Source organism: Zosterops lateralis, assembly GCF_965231275.1.
Source record: "Zosterops lateralis genome assembly, chromosome: 11".
In the NCBI taxonomy this organism is placed as follows: domain Eukaryota; kingdom Metazoa; phylum Chordata; class Aves; order Passeriformes; family Zosteropidae; genus Zosterops; species Zosterops lateralis.
In genome coordinates this window covers 12964362-12979241 of record NC_139771.1, presented here as the reverse complement: position 1 = coordinate 12979241, position 14880 = coordinate 12964362, and the positions used below count along the sequence as shown (strand labels likewise).

The following is a 14880-nucleotide window of genomic DNA, read 5'->3' as shown; positions in this document are numbered from 1 at the left end:
GGAGGAGCAGTCCATCATAGCCCAAAGAAAAGCTGGACACATTGGGTGGTTCTGAGCACCATTTTACTGAAGGGCTGGACACCTGCTAGGACTTCATAACAAAAAGTTCACTTAATTTAAGAAAAAAGACAGTCTGCTTTTTGTCCCATTCCCTTCCACAGAGTGGAATAATACTAACACTGTCTTTTCACTAAGCAATGCCATTCCAAAATATACAACATTGAGTGTGGAACAGCCCAGCTTCATATTAACATTAAATATTATTAGAACTTCAGAAACATTCTACACAAACAAATGAAACGGTAAAAAGTTCACTCAAGAACAAGATGGTCATTTGTAAAATCATCATACAAAGTTTGTTACTCGCCCTCCTGCACGTTGCAGTTTCTGCTCCCCAGCTGTTGCTTGGGATGCCCAAACACCAGGGAATGCCAGTGGAGCCCGTGGCGCCGGTCTCAGCCGGAGCAGGTCGGTCACGCTGTGGCACGGAGACGGCTCTGATGGAGATGCTGCTGGCAGAGAGCAGTGCAAGCTCTGCCTGGGCAGTGCCCACCCAGAGCCCCTGTGTCACTCAGAGCAGCTGCCATGCCTCTGCTCAGGAAATGCTACTCCTCAGGAGTGCTGCATTGGAACCCAGGAGGGAGGAGGGCATCATATGGTGCCTTCCCTACCATCAACAAACACCGATATTTGTTTTGTCCCAACCCAGGCCTGGGCAGTGTGGCAGAGCAGGGGCAGGAAGAGGAGGTATTTCTGGGGGCAGCTTTGCAGCACCTTTTCTTTTAAAACAGCACCATGCGCCTGACTGTGTCTGTACAAATCACCAGACACTTACAGGGGCTGCCTGTAGCCACAGAAACACAGGAACGGAAAGGGCTAATTAAGACAATAAGGAGAGAGTCCCAGACGATAATAAGGCCTTTAAGGGACTCCCTGGGGAAGCTATTTCAGAGGCCACATGAGCAGCAGATTGTGAGTCAAATGAAGGATGGAAATGAAGGGTTGGGGGGGTGCCTGCTCCAAAAGGACTCCCACTCACCTGCAGCACCAGTGTCCACGTACTGCTGCCAGGCAGGGCAGGGGAAGCTCTGTGGCCAGGCAGGGGTGGAAGGAAGACAGTGCTGCAGAATGCCACAGCCTTGGCTCCTCTGCACATCTCCTGCAGCAGACACAGAAGCTGCAGGCTGCTGGCTGTCCAGGTGCTGCTGGCATCTTTAGCTTTCCCTGCTCCCAGCTTCTCACTTTTTCACCAGATTTCCTTGGTGTTCCTAAGCAAAGGGAGCAATCTGGCCTCAGCACCATGGCTTGGAAGCAGCTGCTGGCCAACCTGCAAGTTCCAGCAGTGTTACACTTACAGACAAGCTACATGCCACACGCAGGGATGACCTGGTGACAAAAGCTGGCCTCTCATGTCTTCTGGAACGAGATTCCTCTGAGGCACCTGGCACCTTCCTAACAGCACTCAGCTCCAGGCAGAACAGGCTGTAAGGAGAGGGAAACCCTAGCATGGTGGTCTCTAGCAGAGACCTGAATGTGAGGGCTCAGGAGCATCCTGGCCTGCTGTGCTCTCCACAGGTTTTACTAGCCCACCCAGCTGGCAAAGCTGAGGGTTGCAGCATTGTCAGGAAGGTGCCAGATATCCCAAAACTGCTGTCCTCTCCATGGGCCACCTTAGCTCCTGGAAGGCCATCCCCATCTGACACAGGAGCAAAGAGGCCAGTGCTATTTTGAAGACTGAAAAAGAAACTGTCACTTCCACACAAATCAACCAGCCTGACTGAGCAGCCAGTGCTCCACAGCTCTGCACCAACCCTGCCAACCACGGCCAAAAAAGGGATCCTCCCACGGAAACCTGCCTTCCTGACTGGGAAGCTGCCCAGCTCAAGTCACACTGCCCAGCTGGAGCTGAGAGACAAACCTGCTCTCCATACCCAGGGATCCCTTGAGCCATGGCCAAAGCCCCAGCTCCTAGACAGGGCAGGGAACTCGGATGCAAAGGGGAAGAACTGCTGGGGTGGCTGAACCCCCCACATGCTGCCAAGTTCTGGCCATGAATGCAGCACAAGTCACAATTAAAAGGGCACAAACTCTGTGCTCAATTCCAAAACCTAGAGGCTCCCAGCCCCTCTTGCCACAGCTGGAGCTGGGGTGAAGAAGTGCTCCTGGTGTACCAGGGGGGCCTGGAGGACAGGCTGCAAAACACAGGCAGCTGTGGAGCAGGACTATGGAGCCACATGCACAGCCATCACCCATCTGTGCTGTTCTGCTGCCAACTCCCCTGCCATGTTCTTAGCTGGCAACTGGCTGAACTCCATGCAAAGAAGCACCAGGCAAGGGGGGGATTCTGACTTGGAGCCTCTCACTTGTTTTGCTTTCAAAACATGACAACACTACATGGCTTGCAGGGAAGAGGCTGAGGAGAAACTTCTACAACCATAAGCAGTGGCAGATGGTAAAATCTGATCACAGTGGACATGAGCTTCAGAACATTTCTACCAATTAACATTGTGATTTCAACTGGTATCTGATGTCAGATTCCCCTTCAGCCGCCTGCTGGACAAGTTACTCTCCCCATGGACCTTGCTGACGGACGTCTGAAGCATGCAGGAAGCTCAAGGACCTTGTCTGGTGGAGGGGAAGCATAAACTGCTTCTTGGCAGCTGAATAAAAGGAGAAATTATTTCCAAAAAAACAGTTGGAAGAACAGCCCTTTGACCGCTAGCCGAATCCTTTCTAGAAGAGACAGTGGCACAAATCCATGCATTAAAAGCATTCCTAAGAGAGTCTCCAAAGCTCTCAACTGTCACAGTGCCCAGAACAACACAGGCCAGGTTAGGCACTTGGATGAATTCAAAGTGACTAATACAGAAACAGGTCTGAACAAGGTGCATACCACATGCTCGGCAGAGACCACAGCGCTCTGGGCAATGCATTTCTATGGGCGCTGCTAGTTACTGTTGCACAGATCCCTGGAAGTGTTACTCAGCTGCCAGAGAATAACACAGGATGGAAAGGACCTGGGGGAGAGACCTCTGGTTAGATCAGGTCTTAGGTGGCTCTGGTTTGATCAAACCCTTCATCTTTCCTAAACAGCAGAGAGCAGCATCCACACAGAGCCCCTCTGCAGGCTCGTGCACATCAGTGTTACATGCCCAGGTCACCAGGAGTATCCACACCTGGGCATGAGTCAAAGGACAGTGGATCCAACCTGTGCCAGACTGAGGGACCCCTCTGCCAGTACTGGCTGATGGGCAGCAGCTGCTGGCATTGGCACAGAGGCTGTAAAACCCCTCCATAACAACCTGCAACCCTTTAAGTCAAGTTCCTGAAGCACCTGCAAGAAGAAGAAGAGACAACAGGAGGGCAGAGAATGGAGGTCCAGCATAGCCCTGTTGCCCAGGGCCCTGTGGTGTGTTAGAGATGTGCAGGAGAGCTGACAGAAATGGAACTAGTGATGAGCAAGTCCCTGAGCACACACCTATGGAGTGCTCACTTCCCTGGCAGGAGTCTCACTGACACAGAAGGGTTTCCAAAGCTTGTCTCTCCCTGTGGAGCAGAAAACCTTTTGCTGGTAGCCTGGGAAGGACACAGGGCAAACTGTCATCACCAAACATGCAGAGAATGCAGCTCAGTGCTGGGAAAGGCATGGCAGCACTAAGGCTGGATGCTGTGCTGGATGTGTTAAGCAACAGTGCAAGTCAACTCCTTGACTGGCAGAGACCCAAGCTGCAAAACACAGGAGGTGATGGAAAAGAGTGGGGAGGCAGGCAGCAGTGCAGCTGGGGTAAGACACACAGTGATGAGGAGGGATGTCGCCTGGTAAGTTGGCCTCAGGTGCTCAGCTTCCCACTCAGGCTGGAGGAAAAGCGGCCTCGACCTGGATTCAGCCTTGTTGATGCACATTGTTTTTCCCAGCGGAGGCCAAGTGCTCAGCTGGGAAGTCTGTGCTGCATAAGGAGGCTCCAAAGACAGCTCTCAGTGCCCTTATAAGGGTCTGGGAACAGGGGAAGCTTCTGAGCAGCCTGACAGCAATACTGCAGGCAGGAGTTCAGAGCCCTCCTCGGGAAACAGCCCAAAAGAGAAACACCAGTGCAGGACTTCCAAGACCTGGCATTTGAGAGCGTGGGAATGAGAAAGGTCTGAAGGAGTGGGAACAAAAGGAACAAAGCAATTTTTGGCCAGTTGACAGTGATGGAGAGCCCCTGTTCATCCAACATCAGGTCAGGACAGGGAACTCTCTGCCAGGGCGTTTTAAAACACAGAAGCAGAGGAAAATATTTCCTCCTCCTCCTCCTCGGCAGCCAAGCAGTGGCATTCACAGGTCAGTCTCAAACACTGTAAGTTATGATCTCTGACAGCAACTCAGGTTGGACTTCCCTGGGGAGCTCATCCCTTCAGCCAATGTCCACAGAGATTACTAGGTCAGACAACTGGTATTCTGAGCTGGTGAGAGAATGTGTGTATTAAACTGCTGCCAGAGAGATCTGAGCATACAGCGGTATACGGAGCCAGGCCCATGTCCAGCCCAATGCCTATTCCTTTCCCCAGGACACCAGGTTGTTCCTCCCAGGTGACAGCAGCAGCACTAACTGCTCCAACGAGGTGTTTCTCCTGGGATTAGTACATCTCTCCCTGTGGAGCACAGAGTTCCTGTCCGACAGTGTGCCCCCAGTGCAGGGAGGTGACAGCAGCCATCTGCAGAGGTTCTGCAGTGCCTCCTGGGGATGGCAGAGCCTGCACTCATCACACAGAGCTCTCACACCTGCCACACACCTTCTCACAACATCCCTGACAGCACAGCACAACATGGTGCCCATCTCCCCTCCTACTGCCTCATCCCCACAAACCACAGAAAACAACTCTGTGTTTAAGTGCTGGTTTATGTCCTTCCAAATTTTTTGCTTTTCTGCTTTAACTCAGGCTCAAGTATCCCACTGAGCTCTGGGACTGGCAGGATGTAGCTAATACATTCAAACATAGCCTGCATCTCTGTCGTGGTTTAACTCCAGCCAAAACCAACAGTCTTCTCTACCGGCACCTGGAATCTGCTCCTGGAACACCCAGCAACAGCAAAGCAGTTACATGGTAGTCAGGACACCACACAATTCCTGCTAACAATTCCAGCCCTTTGGCTCTAACAGTCACAGTTCCTGATCCATAGCTGCACCTGGGGTATAGGAGAGCAGAGTAATGCTGGGTACTGAGGAGGAATCCTCTTCAGAGGCAAATCCCTACCATGAGTTCAAAACTTCTGCTACCCACAAAGGGAGGAGGCACCTAAAGATGTCAGACAGACTTGCAGCCCTGTGACACTCCCCTACTGTTATGCAGAGGTAATACCAAAAACAGGATTAAAACTACCAGCTGGTAATTCTCAAAATTGTTTGGCATTCTGGAGACAAACAAGTGGCTACGATGCTGCTGCATCTCAGCTGCTCAAGGGAGCCCAGGACAGACTGTCACAACACTGAACCACAGAGGAATCCTGGCACCTTTCAACAAAAGACTAGCTGAAGGGAAAGAGGAACAAAAGCTATCAAACCAAATCCCAAAGGGATGGAGGAAGTCCCACAGTTCCTGGGCCATATGCATGTATATGGATATATAGATATATAGATAATAAAGTTATAAAATTTGATCAAAATAAAACCAGTAAATGTACAGCTTGAAAAAGAGCAATATCACAGTGCATCAATGTCATGATAAAGTCCTGTGTCCTCCCCTGCACAAGAGCACAGCCTTCCATGTTCAGGGAGCGTGGTGGGAAGTGAGCTCTTCAGCCTGCTCAGCTCGATGCTGGCCAGAGTCACCATCCCGCACTCCCAAACAGGAGTTTGGATTTCTGCAGCCAGTTCTGCACAGCAGTGGCAGACAGGCAGGAACAGCACGAGAATGGGCTGCTCTGTCTGCAGGTTAGTGGGCATATTGGCATCAGAGACACAGAGTCACTCCTAAACCTCTCTGCGCTCTGGTGCCAGGCTTGTATTTACTTACTTACAAAAGAAAGTGACAAAGTGAAGGAACTCAGGGGACACTATGAGAATGGGACAAAGGTTGAATTTGGATCACAGGGGACAGGTTGACCCTAAGAATCTTCTGTGCTCTCCTCCTCACTTCATCATCAGAGGAAGAGTTGCCCACCTTGATGGTCCGGAATTTCAGCAGGTTCAAAGTGCTCTGAGCCTGTTGAGTTTTCTTTCGGACAGGAATGGTATTTGTTTTTTTCCTCTGTGGTGCTTCTTTTGCCTCTGTAGCTCTTCTCTTCTTCTGCCCAGTGTTGTCCTGGTAAGTGCTGCTATCCTTCCACTCTGTTTTTCCCACCAGAGCTTCCTTATCTTTGATTTTCAAGGCCTTGGGCTGTGGTGCTGTGGTGCAGTCCTGGGACGAGCTGCCTGTGACTCTCCCGTTGAGAACTCCGGAGGCTTTGCAGGCGTTGCTTTCCTGCAGCACTCCACCCTTTGGTCCCTTCAGAAGGTTTAAAGCGCAGGTGGCAGAATCTGGTGCTTTCTTAACTGAACGCTTGTACCCCTTGCCTTCAGTTATTTTAGTGCTCTTGCCTGAAGAAAACTGCCTTGGTGGACTTGAAGTCTTGAGGAGTTTAAGGTCTGAGGGAGAGATCCCAAGACGCCTTTGCGTGTACTTGGACTCCAAACGGGACGTTGCGGTTTTCAGTGGCACCAAGGCTTCCAGAACCACTGACAGTCTCATAGCTGGGTACACGTCAGGATACATGCTCCTAGGGAAGCCCACTGCCGCCGCCTTGGACGTGCCAGATCCCGTCTGCTTCAAGGAGCTCAAGAGGAGATTTGTGGAATCCCCTTTGGAGACTGGCTGACTGGAGAGCTCTTTCAAAGAGCGCACTGGAATGCTGGTGGGCAAAGGGGCCACTTTTGCCACTGAGTTCCTGGCTGGACTCTGAGCGGGCTCAGTGGTGCTGGCACAGCTGTGCTGTGTGTTTTCTCCCGTCTGACTCGGTGTGACTGCCGTGCACGAGCTATACCCGTACACATCCTTACTCCTCAGAATCGTGGGCTGGTAGCCCTCCTCCTTCAGGCTTTGGATGAAGGCCACTAGCTGGGTCTCTGTGTCCGAAAGGTCCTTGGACATCGGGTTGAAGACTCGGAGGGCTTCCTCCAGCACTTTCTGTCCTGCAGAGGAAATTCTTGACCAGGAATGGACAGCTTTTTCTTCCTCATTGTTCACTGCAATATTCATGGCATTAGGCAAGCAGGTGCTTCAAAAAGGTCCAAATTACTGGAAAAACAACCTTTGACACCTCAAAAGGAGAAAGAAGACAGTTAGCTTACAGCAACTGAAATTACCCAAGTTTCTAATACGGGACCTGAAGCCATTAAGCCCAGGTGTGGCTGGTCGCAAACACTGGGTCAGATTCTGGGCTCAACTCAAGACAGAAGCATCACCAAGAAAATCCTGTCACTTGTTTATGTCTGAAATAAAACTAAAACATCTCTCACAAAAATATCCTCCAACCTAAACAAAAATTTCAGGAAATCCCATCCAATCCACCCCAAGATGGAGTCCAACGATTAACTCAGCAAAATCTGTAGCTTGCTTCCAGTTTCAGTTTGACCCACCCCAGCTTTGGATAAACAGATCTCATTTTCCCTGGGAAAAACTGAACCCTCATCGAACCCTTTCCCTGTGCACACACCACAAGCAGCACCATCGAGCACCACCTTCAATTTCTCAGCTTCTTAACTGATGCTGCTCAAAAATTGATTGAGTCTCTGCCAAAGCTGCAGCTTCCTCCTGGAGACCTGGCAGCAGGGCTGGGGGCTGTTCCAGTTGTGCTTCATTGATGCTGAATGCTGTGGCAAGGCAGCCCTGCTCCTTGCTGTTCCCTTGTTTGAACAACGGTCCACAACTTGCTGTCACAGCAAACTGGTGTTGATCCAAGGACACTTGCTGCCAAGTGAGGAGGAAGCAGGAAATTCAAGCAGGGCGGTATGAAGGAAACACACATCACCAGGGCCAAGTGTACAAAGGCCTGAGGGACAACACTGGGATCACACTCAGGGCACTGCGCAGCTGCCTGCCCAGCATAAAAGCATCAATTATTGCTTTCAATAAAAAATAGACACTAAAGGGCAATCCAGGCAGAATGCGAAGGGCAGTCCAGGCAGGACTTTAGGATGCACCCGGGAGAACTCTGATCCTGGTGGCCTCACAGCTCCACAGCTGAATGGTAGACTGACAAGGCATAAAATCTTTAGCTTTATTGATACCTCTCAAAATAATAATTAAAAACCCTGATCAGGGAAATGCAGAAGGTGTCAGAGACAGCCTTGGAGAGAGCAGTGCACAGGCAAGAAAACTGTGATGGGGAAGTCAGTGCCTGAGCAGACAGAACAAGGAACTATTGGTGTCCCATGTTCCCCCCAGAACTCTGGTCTCACCACAGAACAGGAGCAGAGCCCGTGCTGCCGCCAGCTGCACAAGCAGGGAAGAGACACAAGCCAAGAGCAGCCACAGAAGGGAAAGCACAGGTCAGTGGGGGAGTAAGAACCTCCACATGACAGACTAATCTCAGTCAAGTGCTCTGCAGACGTCATGGCCAAAGAGGGATTTGGAGGAGGATAATGCAGTTGTTCAGAGGCAGGCGGGGGATCTCCCACAGAGGAGGGGAGGCAGCAGGGAAGTGATCCCACAGAGTCCCAGCCAGCGTCACCAGCCAGCAGTGAGAGTCACCCCCTCCAAAGTGACCAAGCAGTGCCAGGCACAGGAGAACCAGAGAAGGTGTAATGTTAATTTTGATCTGGGAGCGAGGCAGAGACCAACGAAGAAGCACAAGAACAACACAGGCTCAACAGGCTGCAAAATGGATCATCTTCAGAATGCAGCAAGCCCAGGAGCAGCTGGGACATCTGAAGGGGTGTTCTGGCTGTTACATTTAATGGGAACAGGACTTTGCAACATCCATCCGCTTGGTCCTGTTTGGTGCAGTGCCAGCTGTACTGGAGGAAACCGAGCCACGAGCAGACGCGCCCCCAGCCAGCCTGTCCTCCCGACACCGGGTTCCCCAGTGTGACACACTACTGGTGGCCGGGGGGCTACGGGAACACAGCACTCCCGGCGCGGTGCAAGCACAGCACCGGAAGGGCGATACTACACGGGTTTAGAGGTCCGAGCACGGAAAGGGCTCTCCGGGTGCACCGCAGGGGAAAGCGGTAGCCGGCAGGGCCGAGAGGCGGGGCTGGGGCAGCCTGCAGAGCTGGAGGCCGGTGCGCAGTCCCAGGGAGGGCTCGGCGGAGCCGCCAGGTCCTCGCTCAGCCTCTCCTTTTGGGCCGCCCCTGGGCGCCGGCAATGCCCCTTCCCGAGCGCCCGTCCCCCGCTCCCGCGGCACCCTCCCCGAGGCTCGGCCGGCCGGAGGGACGCCGGGGTGGGGAGCCCGCCTGGGCCGGGCCTCCCTGCAGGGCTACGGGAGGTGATTGGTGCAGACAGGGGGTGCGGCACCCGCGCTCGGCCCGCTCCGGCTCCCGGGACCGAAGGGGCGGGGGCCGGGGCGGGGCCCTCGGCGCCACGGCTCCGCCTCCGGCGCCGCAAGGCCGCCCCGGGGGGCGGCTCGGCAGCGCCCTCGCCCGGGAGCCGGCGTGGGGCCCGGGCCCGCCGGCCCCAACCTACCGGCTGCCGCCAGACCCGCGCCCGCCGCTGCGCCGCGCCCGCCGCTCCAACATGGCCGCCCGCGGGGAGCCGGAAGCGCCGCCCGTTTCCGCTTCCCGTCCCTTCCCGCGGCCCGAGGCCCCGCCCCCAGGCACGGAGCGCATTGGTCCCGCCCCGCGCCCCGCCCCGCGGTGTCCATGGCAACGGCGGCCAGGACCGCCCCGAGCCGGCAGGGGGCGCCGGCGGCGGAAGCGGCGCGGGCGGAAGCGGCGCCGTCACCAGGTAACGGGGTCGGTGCCGGGGCGATGAGCGGCGGGGCCGGGCGGCGGCGGCGCCTGGTTCTGCACGTGGACCTCAACAACACGGTGGTGGTGGCGGACACGGTGACGGGGCAGGCCCCGCGGGCGGCGCTCAACACCTTCCTCAGCACCGTCACCTGGGGCCGCGCCGGGGCCTCCGGTGAGCGCCGGGGCCGGGGGTACGGGGGACCCGGTGTGGCGGGGGCGGGGGCTGAGCGCGTTCTTCTCTTGTAGGCGAGTGGGAGTGGGTGAGCGACCGCCCGTCCCTGCGTGCCCCGTGCCCCGGCGCCCTCAGCTACTACAGCCGCCACGGCCGGGACCCCGCCTTCACCGAGGCCGGCCCGGGCCGGCGCTTCCGCGACCTCCACGCCCGCCACCTGCGGCTGCTGGAGTGGCCGGGCCGGCCGCAGGACGCCTTGTCGGTGCCGGGGGAGCCCGGCAAACGCTACCACCTCATCCTGCCCTCCTTCTTCCGCCTCCTGGACACGCTGCACAGGGATGGCAGGGCCTTCGCCGTTGTCTTCAGGACCTTCGGCACCGACCTGCCCCGCGTCCTGCAGGCCGTCAGCAGCGCTCTGGACGGGCAGCACCCCCAGTTCCCCGCCCTGCGGGATGTGGCGGTGAGTGGCGCCCTGAGGGTCCGTCGTGATGGGGACGGGCAGCCGGATGGTCCCACGGAGCGCCCCCCACGTCAGACTGCTCTCCAACTGCTTGGCCAGACTGCTTTTAAAAGCATCGGGTTCTCTGGATAAAGTTGTCTGCAGTGGGGGAGCATGTGTGTGCAGATCCTAGGAATGGTTTCCTCTTGGGGTGTCCCGTGTTGGACAGAGCATGGTCTGTAGCTGCTGTAGCCGAGCAGGGCTCCCTGGCCCAGAGCTGATGGCAGCTGTGCTCTCCCCCCACTGGCAGCACACCGGGCAGGAGCGCTGGGAATGAGCTGTAGAAGATTCTTTAGTTATTCCTTGGAGTGTTTTCAGGTAGCAGAGAATGAAATGGGGGCAGTGTGTAGCTGGGAGGTCATTCCTTTCCATCCCTGGGGAGGAGATGATTTTTGGTTGGATGTATTCCATGCCTCCTCTTGTCATCTTCCCAGCACCATCCTCCCACACTTTCACACCTCCCTGTTGCTTGGTGTCTCTGCCAGTGCGTGAAACAACCTGTCTGCTTTGGAAACTTCTCCTTCTCCATTTTCTGTGGTCCTGCAGCTCCGTGTGGACCTTACCCCTGGCCAGATACGCTGCAGCAAGCGAGAGGTGGTGTTAACACGGGGAGCAGAGCGTCTGGCCACCCGGGAAGACAGAAGAAAGCTTTACAACTACTTCAGCTCCTTTGAGGGAATTGGAGGCTTCCAAGACCACTTTGACTGGTGAGAAAGAGGGCATCGAGGAAGTGGATTGGGCATTATCTTCTTTCCTTTGATTCTCTTAGTTTCTGGGACAGCTCCTAGTTTCAAAGCCTTTATGTTGTTGGGGTCCCTATCACTTAGGCACTCCCCATTTTGCCTGTGAGCAGCCTGATGGGACTCTCACACCTTTCCTGAGGTCCTCATCCCCTGGTATACCTCCTGCTTTTCTCCAAAGACCCCCTGATTTGTCACCTTGATGCAAAATGCTTCATTTCTACGAGGCCATGGGCAGCAGGACAGGACATTCTCCGTCCTGCATCTCTGGCTCAGAGTAGTACAGTTCCCTGGGCCTGTAGTACTGTCTGTCATTACGTGGAAGGTGTCACTCTCTCCCTCCCCTGACTGTTCCTTTTCCCACTTACTGTTTCAGGTGGGCCAGAAATCAGTTCTCTTCTCAGGGTGGGAAGCCCCTGTGGATAGACCCCCATGATCCTGACATTCACCACATCTTCATTGATGACAACATCCGGCTGGACGATGGAGACACCATTGTTCACCCCCAGGTAGGTGGCTGAAGGCCCTTCTGGCACCAGCAGCCTGCACTAGGGGTGTCCCTGGCAAGGTCACACATGTTTTGTCCCCTTTGCATGAGGCTCCAAAGGGGGGTCAAGGCGTAGCCCTGGTGTCACTGCATCCTGTGCCCCCAGTCTCGGTGGCAGCAATGCACAGAATGGGTGAAGTCAGCAGTGCACAGCAGGTGCTGGCTGCCTCTGCTCCCCACTGAGTCAGCCCTGTGCCTGGAGGCAGCAGCAATGGTATCAGGGCTGCCAGCCCCATCACCCATCTGAATGAAAGGGCTGTGTTTGTGGGGAGCACACCTGAGAAACAAAATGTTTATACAGACAACTGTGCCTGGCTGTTAGACAGCTGTTAATGCTCAAACAAGAGCTGCAGGTCCACAGGTAATCCTCAACTCCTGCCTGTTTCCATCCATGTGGAGACAGTGCAGGGGGGGAAACACTGCAGCCAGTGAATTGTCTGCAGTGTTTGCCAGGCAGCCCAGGAATGGCAAGCAGTGGGAGGCTCATTGGATATTCCCTTCCATACAAGCTCTCTCAGCTTACACATTTGTAGCTGGTGACAGGAATTGTTATTGGCTGGACAGACCTGTTAGGAATAGGCTTTGGTCTGTGCCATGTCTGGTTGAGGGGAGCCTTTGCAATGGCTGCTGCATGCAGATCTGCAGCAGCTGGAGCATGGCTCACACTGCTCCACTTGCTGTGTTTCAGCCTCAGGCTATTTGTCTGATCAAGGAGTTCCTCCTTTGGCACTGGTAGCCTGCACAGCTGGTCAGTCAGGCTGCTCTGCTGATCTCATGGCAGCCATGCAGCCAGCCCTGAGGCTGCTCCCACGCTGGATCACACAGGTAGGATCCAGTTAAGGTATCAGCAGACCACGTGGGAGGTCAGCCAGGCATCTTCCCAGCAGGGCTCATTGTCACTGCTGGGACCTTGCTGTCCTGTAGCCAGGATCAGTAGGTGTAATGCCATTCTTCCCTCCTTTTGCATCCCCTCGGCAGCTCTGCAGGGCTGTTCTCCTGTCAGTGATGGTGACAGAGCAGCACTAGGAGTGAAACAGATTGCCAGGTGGCTTTAAGCAGGTCATGGTGAAGATCACAAGGTGAAATCCCTGTTCTGTCCTGTGGCAGCTAAAGGAGGCAGCTCTATTGGCAGGGATTTGCCTGGAGTCAACTGCTCCTCAGAGCTGTTTTCTTCCAGCTGCATGGTGTGGCCTGTTTCCTTAAGGGAGCACCAGGTACATGTGTGACTTGCTGGTTCAGAGTCAAAGGCACTTTCTGGGAGAGGGGGAAATCTCAAGAAACTTCACCTTCTGTTGCAGTAGAGATAGGATCAGCCTGCCCTCTGCCCCCGACACACAGCCAAGCCAGCATGGAGGTGTCTGGCTGAGGGGAGGACAGAGCATGTGGGGCGTGTGTATTGCTGCCAGGCTCTGCTCTCCCTGCAGGTGTTCTCGGAGCAGGGCAGCAGCAGTCCCAGGAGTGTGTCCACCTCGGAGCTGTACAACATTTGCCTGGTGCAAACCAATCTGCTGGAGGCCATTGCTGATGAGGACTATTTCCTGCGCTGTGTAAAGAGGTGTGAGGAGAACTATGACCACTACCTGGCCTGCATGGAGAAGGACACCACAAGCCAGCAGTGGGATGGACAGTGATACCACCTCATGGGGCTGAGGGGCTCCAAACTGGGACACCACCTGCTTCCTGCTGCATGCAGGCAAAATCCCAGGCAGTCTCCTGCTTCAAGCTGTTACCTCTCCAATGTGCAATGTGGGTGTTCAGTCCTATCAGGAGCTTCCATGAGCAAATACAAGTGTCCTGGGAACTTGTATGAAGGGATTCTTGGAGGAAATGCTTTTCAGTTCTTTGGCAGCATTGCCCATGGTGCCCACTTCTGCATGAGGGCTGGGGCTCACTGTCCCCCAGCATTTGCCAGGCAGGTCCCTTCCACCATGCTGTGATGCAGGCAGCCTCACAGTGTTTGCACCTCCCTTCCCGGTCCTGCAGTGATGGCTGGTACAGAGCAGGTGCCAGGATGAGTGCAGTGTTATCAGCAGCATCCCCAGGTGGCATTTGTGGTGTGGTGTTCTTGGCAGATGCCTTGTCACTTCTGTCTGTTTTTAAAAGCAAACCTTTTTAGCTCATTTCTGTGTGAGTTTCCTGCCTGCCCTTGGCTCTGCCTGTGCTGGTGGGTGGGAAGAGCCTTTTCTCAGCGCGTTCATTTGCCTGGCTCAGCCAAGTGGGGACAAAAGTGTTGGTGGAGGGTTTGAGACCCATGTGCACCTTTCCTGACACTGCTGAGAGACCCCAGCAAGGTCGTTTTCAGAGCAGGGCTGAGCTCATGTTCTCTCCCAGCAGTGGTGACAGGACAGGGGTGCTGTCCAGGGTAGGACGGTGGGTTCCCCAACTCCTTAAGCCCAGCACTGTATGGCTCTGGCACCGGCAGCGTGCAGCAGGGGAGGGCAGAGCCAGGGTCTCTCCATCCCCTCTCCCTGCGATAGTTCCTTCCCGGCGAGGTGAACGCGTCAGGGGCACGGCGGGCCGGTGGCACCGGGAGGGCCGGGCGGAGGGGGCACGGCAGGGGGGCCGGGGCGGACGCGGCGCCGCCCCCACCGGCAGCGGGCGGGCCCGAGGCGGGCGGAGGCGCGGAGCGGCGGAGCGAGCGGCGGAGCGAGCGGAGAGGTGAGCGCGGTTCTGGTCCCGGTCCCGGTCCCTGCCTGTGTCCCGCTCCCGGCGGCGAGGCGGCGCGGGGCGGTGCGGGGCAGAGCGGGCAGTCCGGGCACGGCGTAGCGGCCGTCCGGGGTTGGGGGCGGGAGTCCGGGGGGCGCCGGGGGCGCGGGCGTCGCAGCGGGAGCCCTGGGGTCGCCAGTGCCTGCGAGCTGTGGGCGGGAGCCCCGTGGGTGCCGGCTGCGGGGCAGTGCGCCGGAGCCCCCGGGGCTGCGGGCGGGAGTGCGGGCAGCGCCGGCGGGGAGGACGGTGCGCCCAGAGCGGGAACCTGGCGGGGCTGGATTGTGAACGGGAAGCCTCTGCGGGGTATG

At 55.9% G+C, this 14880-nt stretch overlaps 2 protein-coding genes across 5 annotated transcripts; one reads left to right on the top strand and one right to left on the bottom strand.

Moving 5' to 3' along the window:
• Window positions 1-52: 52 nt before the first annotated feature.
• Window positions 53-9698, bottom strand: CCDC71 (coiled-coil domain containing 71). Of its 3 annotated transcripts, none has more exons than XM_083869240.1 (2): window positions 9643-9698; window positions 53-7276 (listed from the first exon to the last, which is right to left on the bottom strand). In XM_083869240.1, exon 2 carries the CDS (start codon window positions 7213-7215, stop codon window positions 6025-6027), a length of 1191 nt encoding a protein of 396 aa, XP_083725366.1. In that variant the 5' UTR covers window positions 7216-7276; window positions 9643-9698; the 3' UTR covers window positions 53-6024. The 3 variants fall into 3 exon arrangements, with proteins under 3 accessions (XP_083725366.1, XP_083725365.1, XP_083725367.1); XM_083869239.1 differs by having other exon boundaries at window positions 53-7926; window positions 9643-9657; XM_083869241.1 differs by lacking the exon at window positions 9643-9698 and adding an exon at window positions 7698-9585.
• A 212-nt stretch (window positions 9699-9910) lies between these two features.
• On the top strand, window positions 9911-14164 carry LOC310913644 (uncharacterized protein). 2 transcript variants are annotated; one of them, XR_014590854.1, is made up of 6 exons: window positions 9911-10080; window positions 10155-10540; window positions 11126-11286; window positions 11696-11828; window positions 12555-12691; window positions 12845-13282. XR_014590854.1 is itself a non-coding variant. In XM_083869250.1 (5 exons), exons 1-5 carry the CDS (start codon window positions 9927-9929, stop codon window positions 13495-13497), a joined length of 1041 nt encoding a protein of 346 aa, XP_083725376.1. In that variant the 5' UTR covers window positions 9911-9926; the 3' UTR covers window positions 13498-14164. The 2 variants fall into 2 exon arrangements, 1 of the variants encoding a protein (XP_083725376.1); XM_083869250.1 differs by lacking the exons at window positions 12555-12691; window positions 12845-13282 and adding an exon at window positions 13291-14164.
• The last annotated feature ends 716 nt before the right edge of the window (window positions 14165-14880 follow it).

Coding starts and splice junctions, on each gene's coding strand:
- CCDC71 (XM_083869240.1), bottom strand. CDS start 7,215: ATGAATATTGCAGTGAACAATGAGGAAGAAAAAGCTGTCCATTCCTGG.
- LOC310913644 (XM_083869250.1), top strand. CDS start 9,927: ATGAGCGGCGGGGCCGGGCGGCGGCGGCGCCTGGTTCTGCACGTGGAC. Junction 10,081..10,154: donor GGGCCGCGCCGGGGCCTCCG/GTGAGCGCCGGG, acceptor CTTCTCTTGTAG/GCGAGTGGGAGTGGGTGAGC. Junction 11,287..11,695: donor TTCCAAGACCACTTTGACTG/GTGAGAAAGAGG, acceptor TTACTGTTTCAG/GTGGGCCAGAAATCAGTTCT.